The sequence below is a fragment of the Bos javanicus genome, chromosome 4 (assembly GCF_032452875.1).
Source record: "Bos javanicus breed banteng chromosome 4, ARS-OSU_banteng_1.0, whole genome shotgun sequence".
NCBI classification, from domain to species: domain Eukaryota; kingdom Metazoa; phylum Chordata; class Mammalia; order Artiodactyla; family Bovidae; genus Bos; species Bos javanicus.
The window spans coordinates 6,503,761-6,518,031 of NC_083871.1; the positions used below are offsets into that span (position 1 = coordinate 6,503,761).

The 14,271-nt window shown below is 35.4% G+C and overlaps 1 protein-coding gene across 2 annotated transcripts in view; it reads left to right on the top strand.

Moving 5' to 3' along the window:
• ZPBP (zona pellucida binding protein) overlaps nucleotides 1–14,271 on the top strand; it is a 151,469-nt gene that overhangs the window by 48,266 nt on the left and 88,932 nt on the right. For both annotated transcript variants that reach the window (XR_009735767.1, XM_061413354.1), the window contains exon 6: nucleotides 14,059–14,135. Coding sequence is in view for 1 of the 2 variants with exons in the window: in XM_061413354.1 (XP_061269338.1) it covers nucleotides 14,059–14,135 (77 nt within the window). In the remaining variant the exon portion in view is untranslated. The remainder of the gene's footprint in view (nucleotides 1–14,058; nucleotides 14,136–14,271) is intronic.

A 14,271-nucleotide genomic window follows, 5' to 3' on the forward strand; every position in this document is an offset into this window, starting at 1 on the left:
GCTGTGATTTATGTCAAAGAGGTATTGCCTAAGTTTTCCTCTATAGAGCTTTACACTTTCTGTCTTTACATTTAAGTCTAATCCATTCAGAGTTTATTTTTGTGTATGATGTTAGGAAGCATTCTAATGGCATTCTTTTACATGTAGCTGTCCAGTTTTCCCAGAACCACTTATTGAAGAGCCTGTCTTTTCTCCATTGTATATTCTCGCCTCCTTTGTCAAAGATAGGGTGCCCATAGGTGCATGGGTTTAACTTTGGGCTTTCTATCTTGTTCCATTGGTCTATATTTCTGTTTTTGTGCCAGTACCATACTATCTTGATGACTGTCGCTTTGTAATATAGTCTGAAGTCAGGAAGAGTGATTCCTCCAGCTATTTTTCTTTCTCAGAATTGCTTTGACTCTTTGGGTCTTTTTGTATATCCATACAAATTGTGGAATTTTTTTGTTTTACTTCTGTGAAAAATGCCATTGCTAGTTATATAGAGATTGCATTGAATCTGTAGATTGCTTTGAGGAATCCTTCCATGCCTGGGATAAACTCCACTTGATCATGGTGTGTGATCTTTTTAATGTGTTTTTGGAGTCTGCTAGAATTTTGTTGAGGACTTTTGTGTGTATGTTCATCAGTAATATTGACCTGTAATTTTCTTTTCTGTGGTATCATCTTTGTCTGGTTTTGGTATCAGGGTGATGGTGGCCATGTAGAATGACCTTGCTAGTTTTCCTTTCTCTGCAATTTTCTGGAAGAGTTTGAGCAGGATAGGTGTTAGTTCTTTAAATGTTTGGTAGAATTCATTTGTGAAGCCATTTGGCCCTGGGCTTTTGTTTGTTGGAAGATTTTTCACCACAGTTTTGATTTCAGTGGTTGTGATTGCTCTGCTCATATTTTGTTTCTTCCTAGTTCAGTCTTGGAAGGTTGTACTGTAAAGAATTTGTCCATTTCTTCCAGGTTGTCCATTTTCTTGGTAAATTATTGTGTGTAATAGTCTGTTAAGATTCTTTATATTTCTTCATTGTCATAACTTTGCCTTTTTCATTTTAAATTTTGTTGATTTGAGTCTTTTCCCTTTTTCTTGATGAGTCTGTCTAATGGTTTGTAAATTTTGTTTATCTTCTCAAAGAACCAGCTTTTAGTTTTATTGATCTTTGCTATTGTCTTTTTCATTCTTTTCTGCTCTGCTCTTTATGATTTCTTTCCTTCTTCTAACTTAGAGATATTTAAAACTTCTTTTTCTAATTGCTTTAGGGGTAAGATTAAGTTGTTTATTTGATGTTTTTCTTGTTTCTTGAGGTAGGCTTCTATTGCTATTAACTTCCTTCTTAGCATTTACATCCCGTAGGTTTTGAGCTGTGTTTTCATTGTCATTTGTTTCTAGGTTTTTTTTTTTTTTTAATTTTCTCTTTGATTTCTTCAGTGATCTCTTGGTTATTCAGAAGCGTTTTATTTAGCCTCCCTGTGTTTGTATTTTTCACAGTTCTCTTCTTGTATTTCATATCTAATTTTATAGCATTGTGCTCAGAAAAAAATGCCTGAATCAATTTTTTTTTTTTTTAATTTACCAAGGGTTGATTACTAACCTAAGATGTGATCTATCCTGGGTTCCATGTGCACTTGAGAAAAAATGAATTCCATTGTTTTTGGATGAAATATCCTGGAGATATCAATTAGGTCCACCTGGTCCAATGTGTCATTTAAGGCTTGTATTTCTTTTTAATTTTCTATCTGGATTATCTGTCCATTGGTGTGAGTAGGGTGTGTTAAAGTCATCTAGTATTATTGTGTTACAGTCAATTTCCCTTTGTATCAGATCAGATCAGTCGCTCAGTTGTGTCTGACTCTTTGCGACCCCATGAATTGCAGCATGCCAGGCCTCCCTATCCATCACCAACTCTCAGAGTTTACCCAAACTCATGTCCATCGAGTCAGTGATGCCATCCAGCCATCTCATCCTCTGTTGTCTCTTTTTCCTCCTACCCATAATCTTTCCCAGCATCAGGGTCTTTTCCAGTGAGTCAACTCTTCGCATGAGGTGGCCAAAGTATTGGCATTTCAGCTTCAGCATCAGTCCTTCCAATGAACACCCAGGACTGATTTCCTTTAGATTGAACTGGTTGGATCTCCTTGCAGTCCAAGGGACTCTCAAGAGTCTTCTCCAACACCACAGTTCAAAAGCATCAATTCTTTGGCGCTCAGCTTTCTTCACAGTCCAACTCTCACATCTGTACATGACTACTGGAAAAACCATAGCCATGACTAGACGGACCTTTGTTGGCAAAGTAATGTCTATGCTTTTGAATATGCTATCTAGGTTGCTCATCACTTTCCTTCCAAGGAGTAAGCGTCTTTTAATTTCATGGCTGCAGTCACCATCTGCAGTGATTTTGGAGCCCCCCCCCCCCCCCGCCAAATAAAGTCTGACACTGTTTCCATTATTTCCCCATCTATTTCCCATGAAGTGATGGGACCAGATGCCATGATCTTCGTTTTCTGAATGTTGAACCAATGTTTAAGCCAAGTGTTTCACTCTCCTCTTTCACTTTCATCAAGAGGCTTTTTAGTTCCTCTTCACATTCTGCCATAAGGGTGGTGTCATCTGCATATCTGAGGTTATTGGTATTTCTCCCAGCAATCTTGATTCCAGCTTGTGCTTCTTCCAGTCCAGCGTTTCTCATGATGTACTCTGCATATAAGTTAAATAAGCAGGGTGACAATATACAGCCTTGAGGTACTCCCTTTCCTATTTGGAACCAGTCTGTTGTTCCATGTCCAGTTCTAACTGTTGCTTCTTGACCTGCATACAGATTTCTCAAGAGGCAGGTCAGGTGGTCTGGTATTCCCATTTCTTTCAGAATTTTCCACAGTTTACTGTGATCCACACAGTCAAAGGCTTTGGCATAGTCAATAAAGCAGAAATAGATGTTTTTCTGGAACTCTCTTGCTTTTTCCATGATCCAGCTGATGTTGGCCATTTGATCTCTGGTTCCTCTGCCTTTTCTAAAACCAACTTGAACATCGGGAAGTTCACAGTTCATGTATTGCTGAAGCCTGGGTTTGAGAATTTTAAGCATTACTTTACTAGCGTGTGAGATGAGTGCAATTGCACGGTAGTTTGAGCATTCTTTGGCATTGCCTTTTTTGGGATTGGAATGAAAAGTGACCTTTTCCAGTCATGTGGCCACTGCTGAGTTTTCCAAATTTGCTGGCATATTGAGTGCAACACTTTCACAGCATCATCTTTCAGGATTTGAAATAGCTCAACTGGAATTCCATCACCTCTACTGGCTTTGTTCGTAGTGATGCTTTCTAAGGCCCACTTGCCTTCACATTCCAGGATATCTGGCTCTAGGTGAGTGATCACACCATCATGATTATCTGGGTCATGAAGATCTTTTTTGTACAGTTCTTCTGCGTATTCATGCCACCTCTTCTTAATATCTTCTGCTTCTGGTAGGTCCATACCATTTCTGTCCTTTACCAAGCCCATCTTTGCATAAAATGTTCCTTTGGTATCTCTAATTTTCTTGAAGAGATCCCTAGTCTTTCCCATTCTGTTGTTTTCCTCTATTTTTTTGTATTGATCACTGAGGAAGGCTTTCTTATCTCTCTTTGCTGTTCTTTGTAACTCTGCATTCAGATGCTTATATCTTTCCTTTTCTCCTTTGCTTTTCACTTCTCTTCTTTTCACAGCCATTTATAAGGCCTCCCCAGACAGCCATTTTGCTTTTTTGCATTTCTTTTCCATGGGAATGGTCTTGATCCCTGTCTCCTGTACAATGTCACGAACCTCCGTTCATAGTTCATCAGGCACTCTATCTATCCGATCTAGGATTTGATTTAGGTCATACCTGAATGGTCTAGTGGTTTTCCCTACTTTCTTCAATTTAAGTCTGAATTTAGCAATAAGGAGTTCATGATCTGAACCACAGTCAGCTCCTGGTCTTGTTTTTGCTGACTGTATAGAACTTCTCTATCTTTGGCTGCAAAGAATATAATCAATCTGATTTTGGTGTTGACCACCTGGTGATGTCCATGTGTAGAGTCTTCTCTTGTGTTGTTGGAAGAGGGTGTTTGCTATGACCAGTATGTTCTCTTGGCAAAACTCTATTAGCCTTTGCCCTGCTTCATTCCATATTCCAATGCCAAATTTGCCTGTTACTCCATGTGTTTCTTGACTTCCTACTTTTGCATTCCAGCCCCCTATAATGAAAAGTACATCTTTTTTGGGTGTTAGTTCTAAAAGGTCTTGTAGGTCTTCATAGAACCGTTCAAGTTCAGCTTGTTCAGCGTTACTGGTTGGGGCATAGACTTGGATTACTGTGATATTGAATGGTTTTCCTTTGAAACGAACAGAGATCATTCTGTCGTTTTTGAAATTGCATCCAAGTACTGGATTTTAGACTCTTTTGTTGACCATGATGGCTACCCCATTTCTTCTGAGAGATTCCTGCCTGCAGTAATAGATATCATGGTCATCTGAGTTAAATTCACCCATTCCAGTCCGTCTTAGTTCACTGATTCCTAGAATGTCGATGTTCACTCTTGCCATCTCCTGTTTGACCTCTTCCAATTTGCCTTGATTCATGGACCTGACATTCCAGGTTCCTGTGGAATATTGCTCTTTACAGCACTGGACCTTGCTTCCATCCCCAGTCACATCCACAACTGGGTATTGTTTTTGCTTTGGCTCTGTCCCTTCCTTCTTTCTGTAGTTATTTCTCCACTGATCTCCAGTAGCATATTAGGCACCTACTGACCTGGGGAGTTCCTCTTTCAGTATCCTATCATTTTGCCTTTTCATATTGTTCATGGGGTTATCTTATTCATACTGTTATTTGAACAAGCTATTGTGAAATCAATTAAAAATAAGAAAAATATTTATATTACTCTCTTTTATTCCTTCTCTTATGCTCTTCCTATATTTTATTTTTTCAAATATTGTGTATTTTATCTATTTATTATTATTATTATTGACTGAGTTTGGTCTTCTTTGCTGTGCACAGGCTTTCTCTAGTTGTGGAGCATAGGGGCTACTTCCCATTGCAGTGCATGGGCTTTTCATCGTGGCAGTTTCTCATGTTGCAGAGCACAGGCTCTTGATGCAGGGCTTCTGTAGTTGCGGCGTGCAGCCTCAGTGGTTGTGGTGCATGCGCTTAGTTGCTCCAAGGCATGTGAAATCGTCTCAGAGCAGAGACTGAACCCACGCTCCCTACGTTGGAAGCATGGAGTCTTAACCACTGTACCTCCAGGGAAGATCTGAGTTTTAGGTACATATTTTTCTTCTTTATGAGAGCTTCTTTTAATGTTTCTTGCAAGGCTGAGTTTCTGGTGACAGATTCAATTTTTGTTTTTCTGAGAAAGTGTTTGTTTTTAACTTCAGTTTTAAAGAATAATTTCATGGAATTTAGTATTTTAGTTTGGTGGCATTTTTTTCCCCTTTCAATACTGTGTTTAAATGTGTTTAAAATCATTCACACTATTCTCTTCTTTTTTGCATGGTTTCCAAAGAGAAGTCTGATTTAATTATTTTATTTTATTTTTTTACATTTTTCTTATTGTGGTAAAATACTTATAACATAAAATTAATCTTAATCATTTCAGTATATAGTTAAATTGTACTAAATTCATTCATGCCTATTTGTTTTCATTATTCATCTCCAAAACACTTTCATCTTGGAAAGCTGATATTCTCTTTCTGTTAAACAATAAGCTGCTAATATCACTGCATCCCCTAGCATCTACCATTCTCGTTTCTTATCTATGTGATTTTAACTAGATTCACATGTAAGTGGAATCGTACAGTAGTTTTCTTTTGTTCTGGCTAATTTCACTTAGCAACAGGTCCTCAAATTTCATCCATGTTGTAACATATGGCAGGATTTCCTTCCTTTCTGAGATCTAATAATATTTCATTCCGTATAACATAAACATTTTGCTTCTCCATGGATGCACCAATGGCCACTTGGGTTGTTTTCACAGTTTACTGTTGTGGATAATGCTGCTTACAGGTGTATACGTATCTCTTTGAGACTCCACATTCAGTTCTTTTTTCGGGTATATACTCAGTGGTGTATTTCCTAGGTCATAATAATAACTTTTTTCTTCAGGAACTGCTGCACTGTTTTCTGCAGTAGCTACACCATTTTACATTCCCACCAACAGTGTACATGAGTTCCAGTTCACCACGTCTTAACAGCTTGTTATTTTCTTTTGTTTTCATCGTAATCATCCTGATGGATAATAATGTCTCATTATAGTTTTGATTTGCATTTCCCTAGTAATTGGTTTTGTTAAATATCTTTTTCTGAGCTTATGGGCCATTTGTAGATCTTATATTTGGGGAAATGTCTATTCACGTTCATTGCCCATTTTTTAAATCTGACTGTTTTTTTGATATTGAGTTTTAGGAATTCTCCAAATATTCTGTATCTTTATCTCATAGCAGATATGCAATTTTCAAATATTTTCTCACATTCTATAGGTTGCTTTTTGACAAATTGTGTTTTCATGCACATAATTTTTTTCTCAAATTTTTGTCTAATTTTTCTTTTATTGCTTGTACCCTTGATAGCATATCAAAGAAACCATTGCCAAGTCCAGTTAAGCTTTTGCCATAAGTTTTTTTCTAAGAACTTTGTAGTTTTAGCTCTTAAATTTAGACGTTTGATCCATTTTGAGTTAATTTGTATATGTGCTATTAGGTAAGGATTCAAAATCATTCTTCTGCATGTGGATATCCAGTTTTCTCAGCACCATTTATTAAAAGACCATCCTTTTCCCATTGAATAGTCTTGATACTTTGTCAAAAATCATTTGACCAATTATGTAAGAACTTATTTCTGTCTTGTCTATTCCATTAGTATATATTTCTGTCTTTATGCCAATAACACACTGTTTTGGTTACTGCAGCTTTGTAGTGAACTATGAAAATCAGGAATTGTGATTTCTAGCTTTAGTCTTCTTCAGGAGTTTTGGCTATATGAAGTCCCCTGTGATTCCACATGAATTTTAAATTGGGTTTTTCTATTTCTGCAAAAAATGTGGTTGCAATTTTGATATTGATTGCACTGAGTCTATAGATTTTGTCTGGTATTGACATTTTAGCAATATTATATTTTCCAATCTATGAACATTGGATGCATTTGTATTTACTTATATTTTCTTTCACTTTTAACAATGCTTTGTAGTTTTCATGATATAAGTCTTTCATCCCCTTGGTTTAGTTAATTCCGAAGTATTTTATTCTTTTTGATGCTATTATACATATAATAGTGATTCATTTGTAATAACACCAGAAGGGTATTCACTGTAGTGTATAGAAATGCAACTGATTTGCATGTTGACTTTGTATTGTACAGCTTTGCTGCATTTATTTATTAGTTCTTACAGTTTTATTTTTGGAAACTTTAAATGTCTACATATGAGATCATATCATCTGTGAATAGAAATAATTTTCCTACCTCTTTTCCAGTTTGGATACTTCTTATTTTGTTTTCTTGCCACAACACACTGGCTAGAACTTCATTCGTGTCTTGAGATATAATGGCAAGTGTGCACCTTGTTGCTTGTTCCTCGATGTAGAGGTGAGGTTTTTAGTCTTTTGCTCCTCAACATGATGTTTGCTGTGGATTTTCATATATGGTTTTATTATGCTCTATTATTTTCCTCCTATTCCTGTATTTTTTAACCTTTTTCTTCATGAAATTATATTGATCTTGGTAAAATGCCTTTCCTGCGTCAAATGAGATGTTCCTATGGGTTTTTCCCCTTCACTCTTCATGTGGTATATAACAATGATTAATTTTTTTACATTGACCCGTTCTTGAATTCTGGCAATAAATCCAACTTACTCGTGGTATATAATCCTGTTAATAAGCACCTGAATTCGATTTGTTAGTCTTTTGTCGAGTTTTGCATCATTGTTAATTAGGATTATGATCTGTAGTTTTCTGTTCTTATGGTGTCTGTCTGGCTTTTGTGTTACAGGTAATGCTGGCCTTTAAAGATGAGTTTAGAAGTGTTAGCTCCTCTTCAACTTTTTAGAAATGTTTGAGAGGACTGGTATCAATTCTTCTTCTGACTTTTGTTAGAATCCACCACTACAGTTATCTGATTTGGGGTTGTTACTGGGTTATTAATAACCTCTATTTCCTTAGTTATCTTCTTTCTGACTCTCCTATCCAATATTCTGAGATATTGAAGTCTCCAAATAGTATTGTATTTCTTTTTTGAATTGTTAATTTTTACTTCAAAAATTTTCATGGTCTGATTTATATGTGTTTATAATTGTTACATATTCTTGCTGTGTTAAACCTTTTATTAATATATAGTATCTTTATTTGTCTTTTATACCCTTTCTTGATTTTAAGTCTATTCTATCTCTCAAGAGTATAGCAACTCTTAATTGAGACATTATATAGTTGGATTATGTTTTTTATTCCTTATTAAATCTTTATCATTTGATTTGAGAATTTAACACATTTACTTTTATTTATTTATTTATTTTTTGTTTTAAACTTCCAACAGTGATTTTATTTTATTATTATTTTTTAATTTAAATTTATTTATTTTAATTAGAGGCTAATTACTTTACAATATTATATTGGTTTTGCCATACATCAACATGAATCCACCACAGGTGTACACGTGTTCCCCATCCTGAACACCCCTCCCATCTCCCTCCGCATACCATCCCTCTGGGTCATCCCAGTGCACCAGCCCCAAGCATCCTGTATCCTGCATCAAACCTGGACTGGTGATTCATTTCTTATATGATATTATACATGTTTCAATGCCATTCTGCCAAATCATCCCCCCCACCCCACAGAATCCAAAAGACTGTCCTATACATCTGTGTCTCTTTTGCTGTCTTGCATACAGGGTTATCATTACCATCTTTCTAAATTCCATATATATGTGTTAGTATACTGTATTGGTGTTTTTCTTTCTAGCTTACTTCACTTTGTATAATTGGCTCCAGTTTCATCCACTTCATTAGAACTGATTCAGATGTATTCTTTTTAATGGCTGCATAATACTCCATTGTGTATATGTACCACAGCTTTCTTATCCATTCATCTGCTGATGGACATCTAGGTTGCTTCCATGTCCTGGCTATTATAAACAGTGTTGTGATGAACATTGGGGTACACATATTTCTTTCAATTCTGGTTTCCCCGGTGTGTATGCCCAGCAGTGGGATTGCTGGGTCGTATGGCAGTTCTATTTCCAGTTTTTTAAGGAATCTCCACACTGTTCTCCATACTGGCTGTACTAGTTTGCATTCCCACCAACAGTGTAAGAGGGTTCCCTTATCTCCACATCCTTTCCAGCATTTATTGTGTATAGACTTTTGGATCACAGCCATTCTGACTGGCGTGAAATGGTACCTGATTGTGGTTTTGATTTGCATTTCTCTGATAATGAGTGATGTTGAGCATCTTTTCATGTGTTTGTTAGCCATCTGTATGTCTTCTTTGGAGAAATGTCTATTTAGTTCTTTGGCCCATTTTTTGATTGGGTCGTTTATTTTTCTGGAATTGAGCTGCAGGAGTTGCTTTTATATTTTTGAGATTAGTTGTTTTCAGTTGCTTCTTTTGCTATTATTTTCTCCCATTCTGAAGGCTGTCTTTTCACCTTGCTTATAGTTTCTTTTGTTGTGCAGAAGCTTTAATTTTAATTAGATCCCATTTGTTTATTTTTGCTTTTATTTCCAATATTCTGGGAGGTGGGTCATAGAGGATCCTGCTGTAATTTATGTCAGAGAGTGTTTTGCCTGTGTTCTCCTCTAAGAGTTTTATAGTTTCTGATCTTATGTTTAGATCTTTAATCCATTTTGAGTTTATTTTTGTGTATGGTGTTAGAAAGTGTTCTAGTTTCATTCTTTTACAAGTGGTTGACCAGATTTCCCAGCACCACTTGTTAAAGAGATTGTCTTTTCTCCATTGTATATTCTTGCCTCCTTTGTCAAAGATAAGGTGTCCATAGGTATGTGGGTTTATCTCTGGGCTTTCTATTTTGTTCCACTGATCTATATTTCTGTCTTTGGGCCAGTACCATACTGTCTTGATGACTGTGGCTTTGTAGTAGAGCCTGAAGTCAGACAGGTTGATTGCTCCAGTTCCATTCTTCTTTCTCAAGATTGCTTTGGCTATTTGAGGTTTTTTGTATTTCCATACAAATTGTGAAATTATTTGTTCTAGCTCTGTGAAGAATACTGTTGGTAGCTTGATAGGGATTGCATTGAATCTATAGATTGCTTTGGGTAGTATACTCATATGGACAGATCAACTAAACAGAAAATTAACAAAGAAACACAAACTTTAAATGATACAATAGACCAGCTAGACCTAATCGATATCTATAGGACATTTCACCCCAAAATAATGAATTTCACCTTTGTCTCAAGCACACAGAGAACCTTCTCCAGGATAGTTCACATCCTGGGCCATAAATCAGCCTTGGTAAATTCAAAAAAATTGAAATCATTCAAAGCATCTTTTCTGACCACAATGCAGTAAGATTAGATCTCAATTACAGGAGAAAAACTATTAAAAATTCCAACGTATGGAGGCTGAACAACACGCTGCTGAATAACCAACAAATCACAGAAGAAATCAAAAAAGAAATCAAAATAGGCATAGAAATGAATGAAAATGAAAACACAACAACCTAAAACCTATGGGACACTGTAAAAGCAGTGCTAAGGGGAAAGTTCATAGCAATACAGGCTTACCTCAAGAAACAAGAAAAAAGTCAAATAAATAACCTAACTCTACACCTAAAGCAACTAGAAAAGGAAGAAATGAAGAACCCCAGGGTTAGTAGAAGGAAAGAAATCTTAAAAATTAGGGCAGAAATAAATGCAAAAGAAACAAAGGAGACCATAGTAAAAATCAACAAAGCCAAAAGCTGGTTCTTTGAAAGGATAAATAAAATTGACAAACCATTAGCCAGACTCATCAAGAAACAAAGGGAGAACACTCAAATCAATAAAATTAGAAATGAAAATGGAGAGATCACAACAGACAACACACAAAGGATCATAAGAGACTACTATCAGCAATTATATGCCAATAAAATGGACAAATATATGCCAATAAAATGCCAATAAAGTGGAAGAAATGAACAAATTCTTAGAAAAGTACAACTTTCCAAAACTGAACCAGGAAGAAATAGAAAATCTTAAGTTAGACCCATCATAAGCATGGAAATTGAAACTGTAATCAGAAATCTTCCAGCAAACAAAAGCCCAGGTCCAGACGGCTTCACAGATAAATTCTACCAAAAATATAGAGACGAGCTAACACCTATCCTACTCAAATTCTTCCAGAAAATTGCAGAGCAAAGTAAATTTCCAAAATCATTCTATGAGGCCACCATCACCCTAATATCAAAACCTGACAAAGATGCCACAAAAAAAGAAAACTACAGGCCAATATCACTGATGAACATAGATGCAAAAATCCTTAACAAACTTCTAGCAATCAGAATCCAACAACACATTAAAAAAATCATACACCATGACCAAGTGGGCTTTATCCCAGGGATGCAAGGATTCATCAATATCTGAAAATCAATCAATGTAATACTCCACATTAACAAAGTGAAAAATAAAAGCCATATGATTATCTCAATAGATGCAGAGAAAGCCTTTGACAAAATTCAACATCCATTTATGATAAAAACTCTCCAGAAAGCAGGAATAGAAGGAACATACCTCAACAGAATAAAAGCTATATATGACAAACCCACAGCAAACATTATCCTCAGTGGTGAAAAATTGAAAGCATTTCCTCTAAAGTCAGGAACAAGACGAGGGTGCCCACTTTCACCTTTACTATTCAACATAGTTTTGGAAGTTTTGGCCACAGCGATCAGAGCAGAAAAAGAAATAAAAGGAATCCAAATTGGAAAAGAAGAAGTAAAACTCTCACTATTTGCAAATGACATGATCCTCTACATAGAAAACCCTAAAGACTCCACCAGAAAATTACTAGAGCTAATCAATGAATATAGTAAAGTTGCAGGATATAAAATCCACACACAGAAATCCCTTGCATTCCTATACACTATTAATGAGAAAATAGAAAGAGAAATTAAGGAAACAATCCCATTCACCATTGCAATGAAAAGAATAAAATACTTAGGAATATATCTACCTAAAGAAACTAAAGACCTGTATATAGAAAACTATAAACCACTGGTGAAAGAAATCAAAGAGGACACTAATAGATGGAGAAATATCCCATTTACTTTCAAATTGATTATTGATAATGCAGGATTTACCTGTGCCATTTTGTTACTTTCTTTTTGCTTTTGTTTTTCATTTCCTTCATTATAGTCTTTTTTGTCTAGTTGACTTTTTTGTAGTTAAATGTGAAATTTTTCTCATTTCTTTTTGTGTATATTCTGTATTTATTTTTCTTTGTTGTTCTGTGGGAATTACATTTAACATTCCTAATCTTATAACACTGTAGTATGAATTACACAAACCTAGCTTCTATACTCGGAGAAGGCAATGGCACCCCGCTCTAGTACTCTTGCCTGGAAAATCCCATGGATGGAGGAGCCTGGTAGGCTGCAGTCCATGGGGTCGCTAGCAACTTCACTTTCACTTTTCACTTTCATGCATTGGAGAAGGAAATGGCAACCCACTCCAGTGTTCTTGCCTGGAGAATCCCAGGGACGGGGGAGTCTGGTGGGCTGCCATCTCTGGGGTCATACAGAGTCGGACACGACTGAAGCGACTTGGCAGCAACAGCAGGAGCAGCTTCTATACTATATGTGAAAAATCTCCCTTAAGAGCTCTATTCCCACTCTTTTCAGTTGTTGATAACATAGAATTACTACTTTATAAATTGTGTCCCCCAAAATATAAATTAATAATTATTTTAAATTAATTAGTCTCTCAAATTATATAAAACAAAATGTGGAGTTACAAACCAAAGTTACAGTAATACTAGCTTTTAGACTGTTTTTTTGTTAAGTATATTAAACTCTTAACTCATATATATAAAATCGCTGTTACAATCCAATCTGAATCCAGTCATGGTAGCTTTTATCCTTGTCCATGTATTTACCTTTGTTGAGGTCTTTATTTCTCTTCACATAGCTTCATGTTACTATCTAGTGTTTTTTCATTTCACCTTAGGACTTTCCTGAGAGGTTCTTGCTGGCAAGTCTAGTGATCACAAACTCCCTCAGCTCGTCTTATTTAAGAAAATTTTAATTTCTCTCTCAGTCTTGAAGGGCAGTTTTGTGCACTATAGAATTCTTCCTTGTTCTTTCTTTTCTTGTATTTATCACCCTACAACACAAAGTGTTTCTCTAATGATTATTGTTTATTGTTTGTATATATCATTGGTTATTCTAATTTTATGCATTAGAATGTAATTTCAAAAATTCAGGGAGTTTGTAGATTTTGATCACTTATGTATTTGAGGCTCCTAGACTAACTCTTAGTAAGTAATAGACTCTTGATAACTACTTAATGAATAAATAGGTACACGAATGCACTCTTTTATGAACATGTTCATTTTAGTTACCATGGCTACTACTGTAGTTCAGCTTCTTTCATTTCCCAGTATTATAATGATATATCTCTTTGTGGAGATTAAGAATTGAGTCGGTCAGATGATATACACAGGATTATATGGGTGGAGTTAAGTAGACTATTGAATGAATAAATACATTTATACATACATATATCCACATATATAGTACAAAAGGTAAAATAAATACATATATACATTATATGGTACAAAAGATAAAATAATTTCATTGTCAAAAATTGTATGAAATGAATTGCCAAATACTATCAAATTAGTTGATTAATTCTTAAGTTTACTGCAATTCTGAGGTTTTCCTAACTTACATAAAACATATTATTACCTTAGATTTTTAGTTAAAAAGAGTGATTTAACATGTGGAAAATTGCTTTAGTTTTTATTGGAATAGAAATATTAGACACATGGCCTGTTTTATATTTCAAAAGCCGATTTCAATATTGTAATATAGTACTTTAGAACCATGATAAAATATAATTTATTTTCTCAGTTTCATCTCTAGACACCGAAAAAGGACCCAAGCCATGTGCAGACCATAGTTGTGAATCTTCCAAAAGACTATCTAAGGTATGTTACGTGAGGCGAGGAAAAAGAGAACATACTCAGTGTGTAAGTAAGCATCTTAGCTATTTATAAAACACATCACCACTACCCCCAAAACACAGTTTTAGGGAATTCAACAATAAAAATAAAACTTCATCAA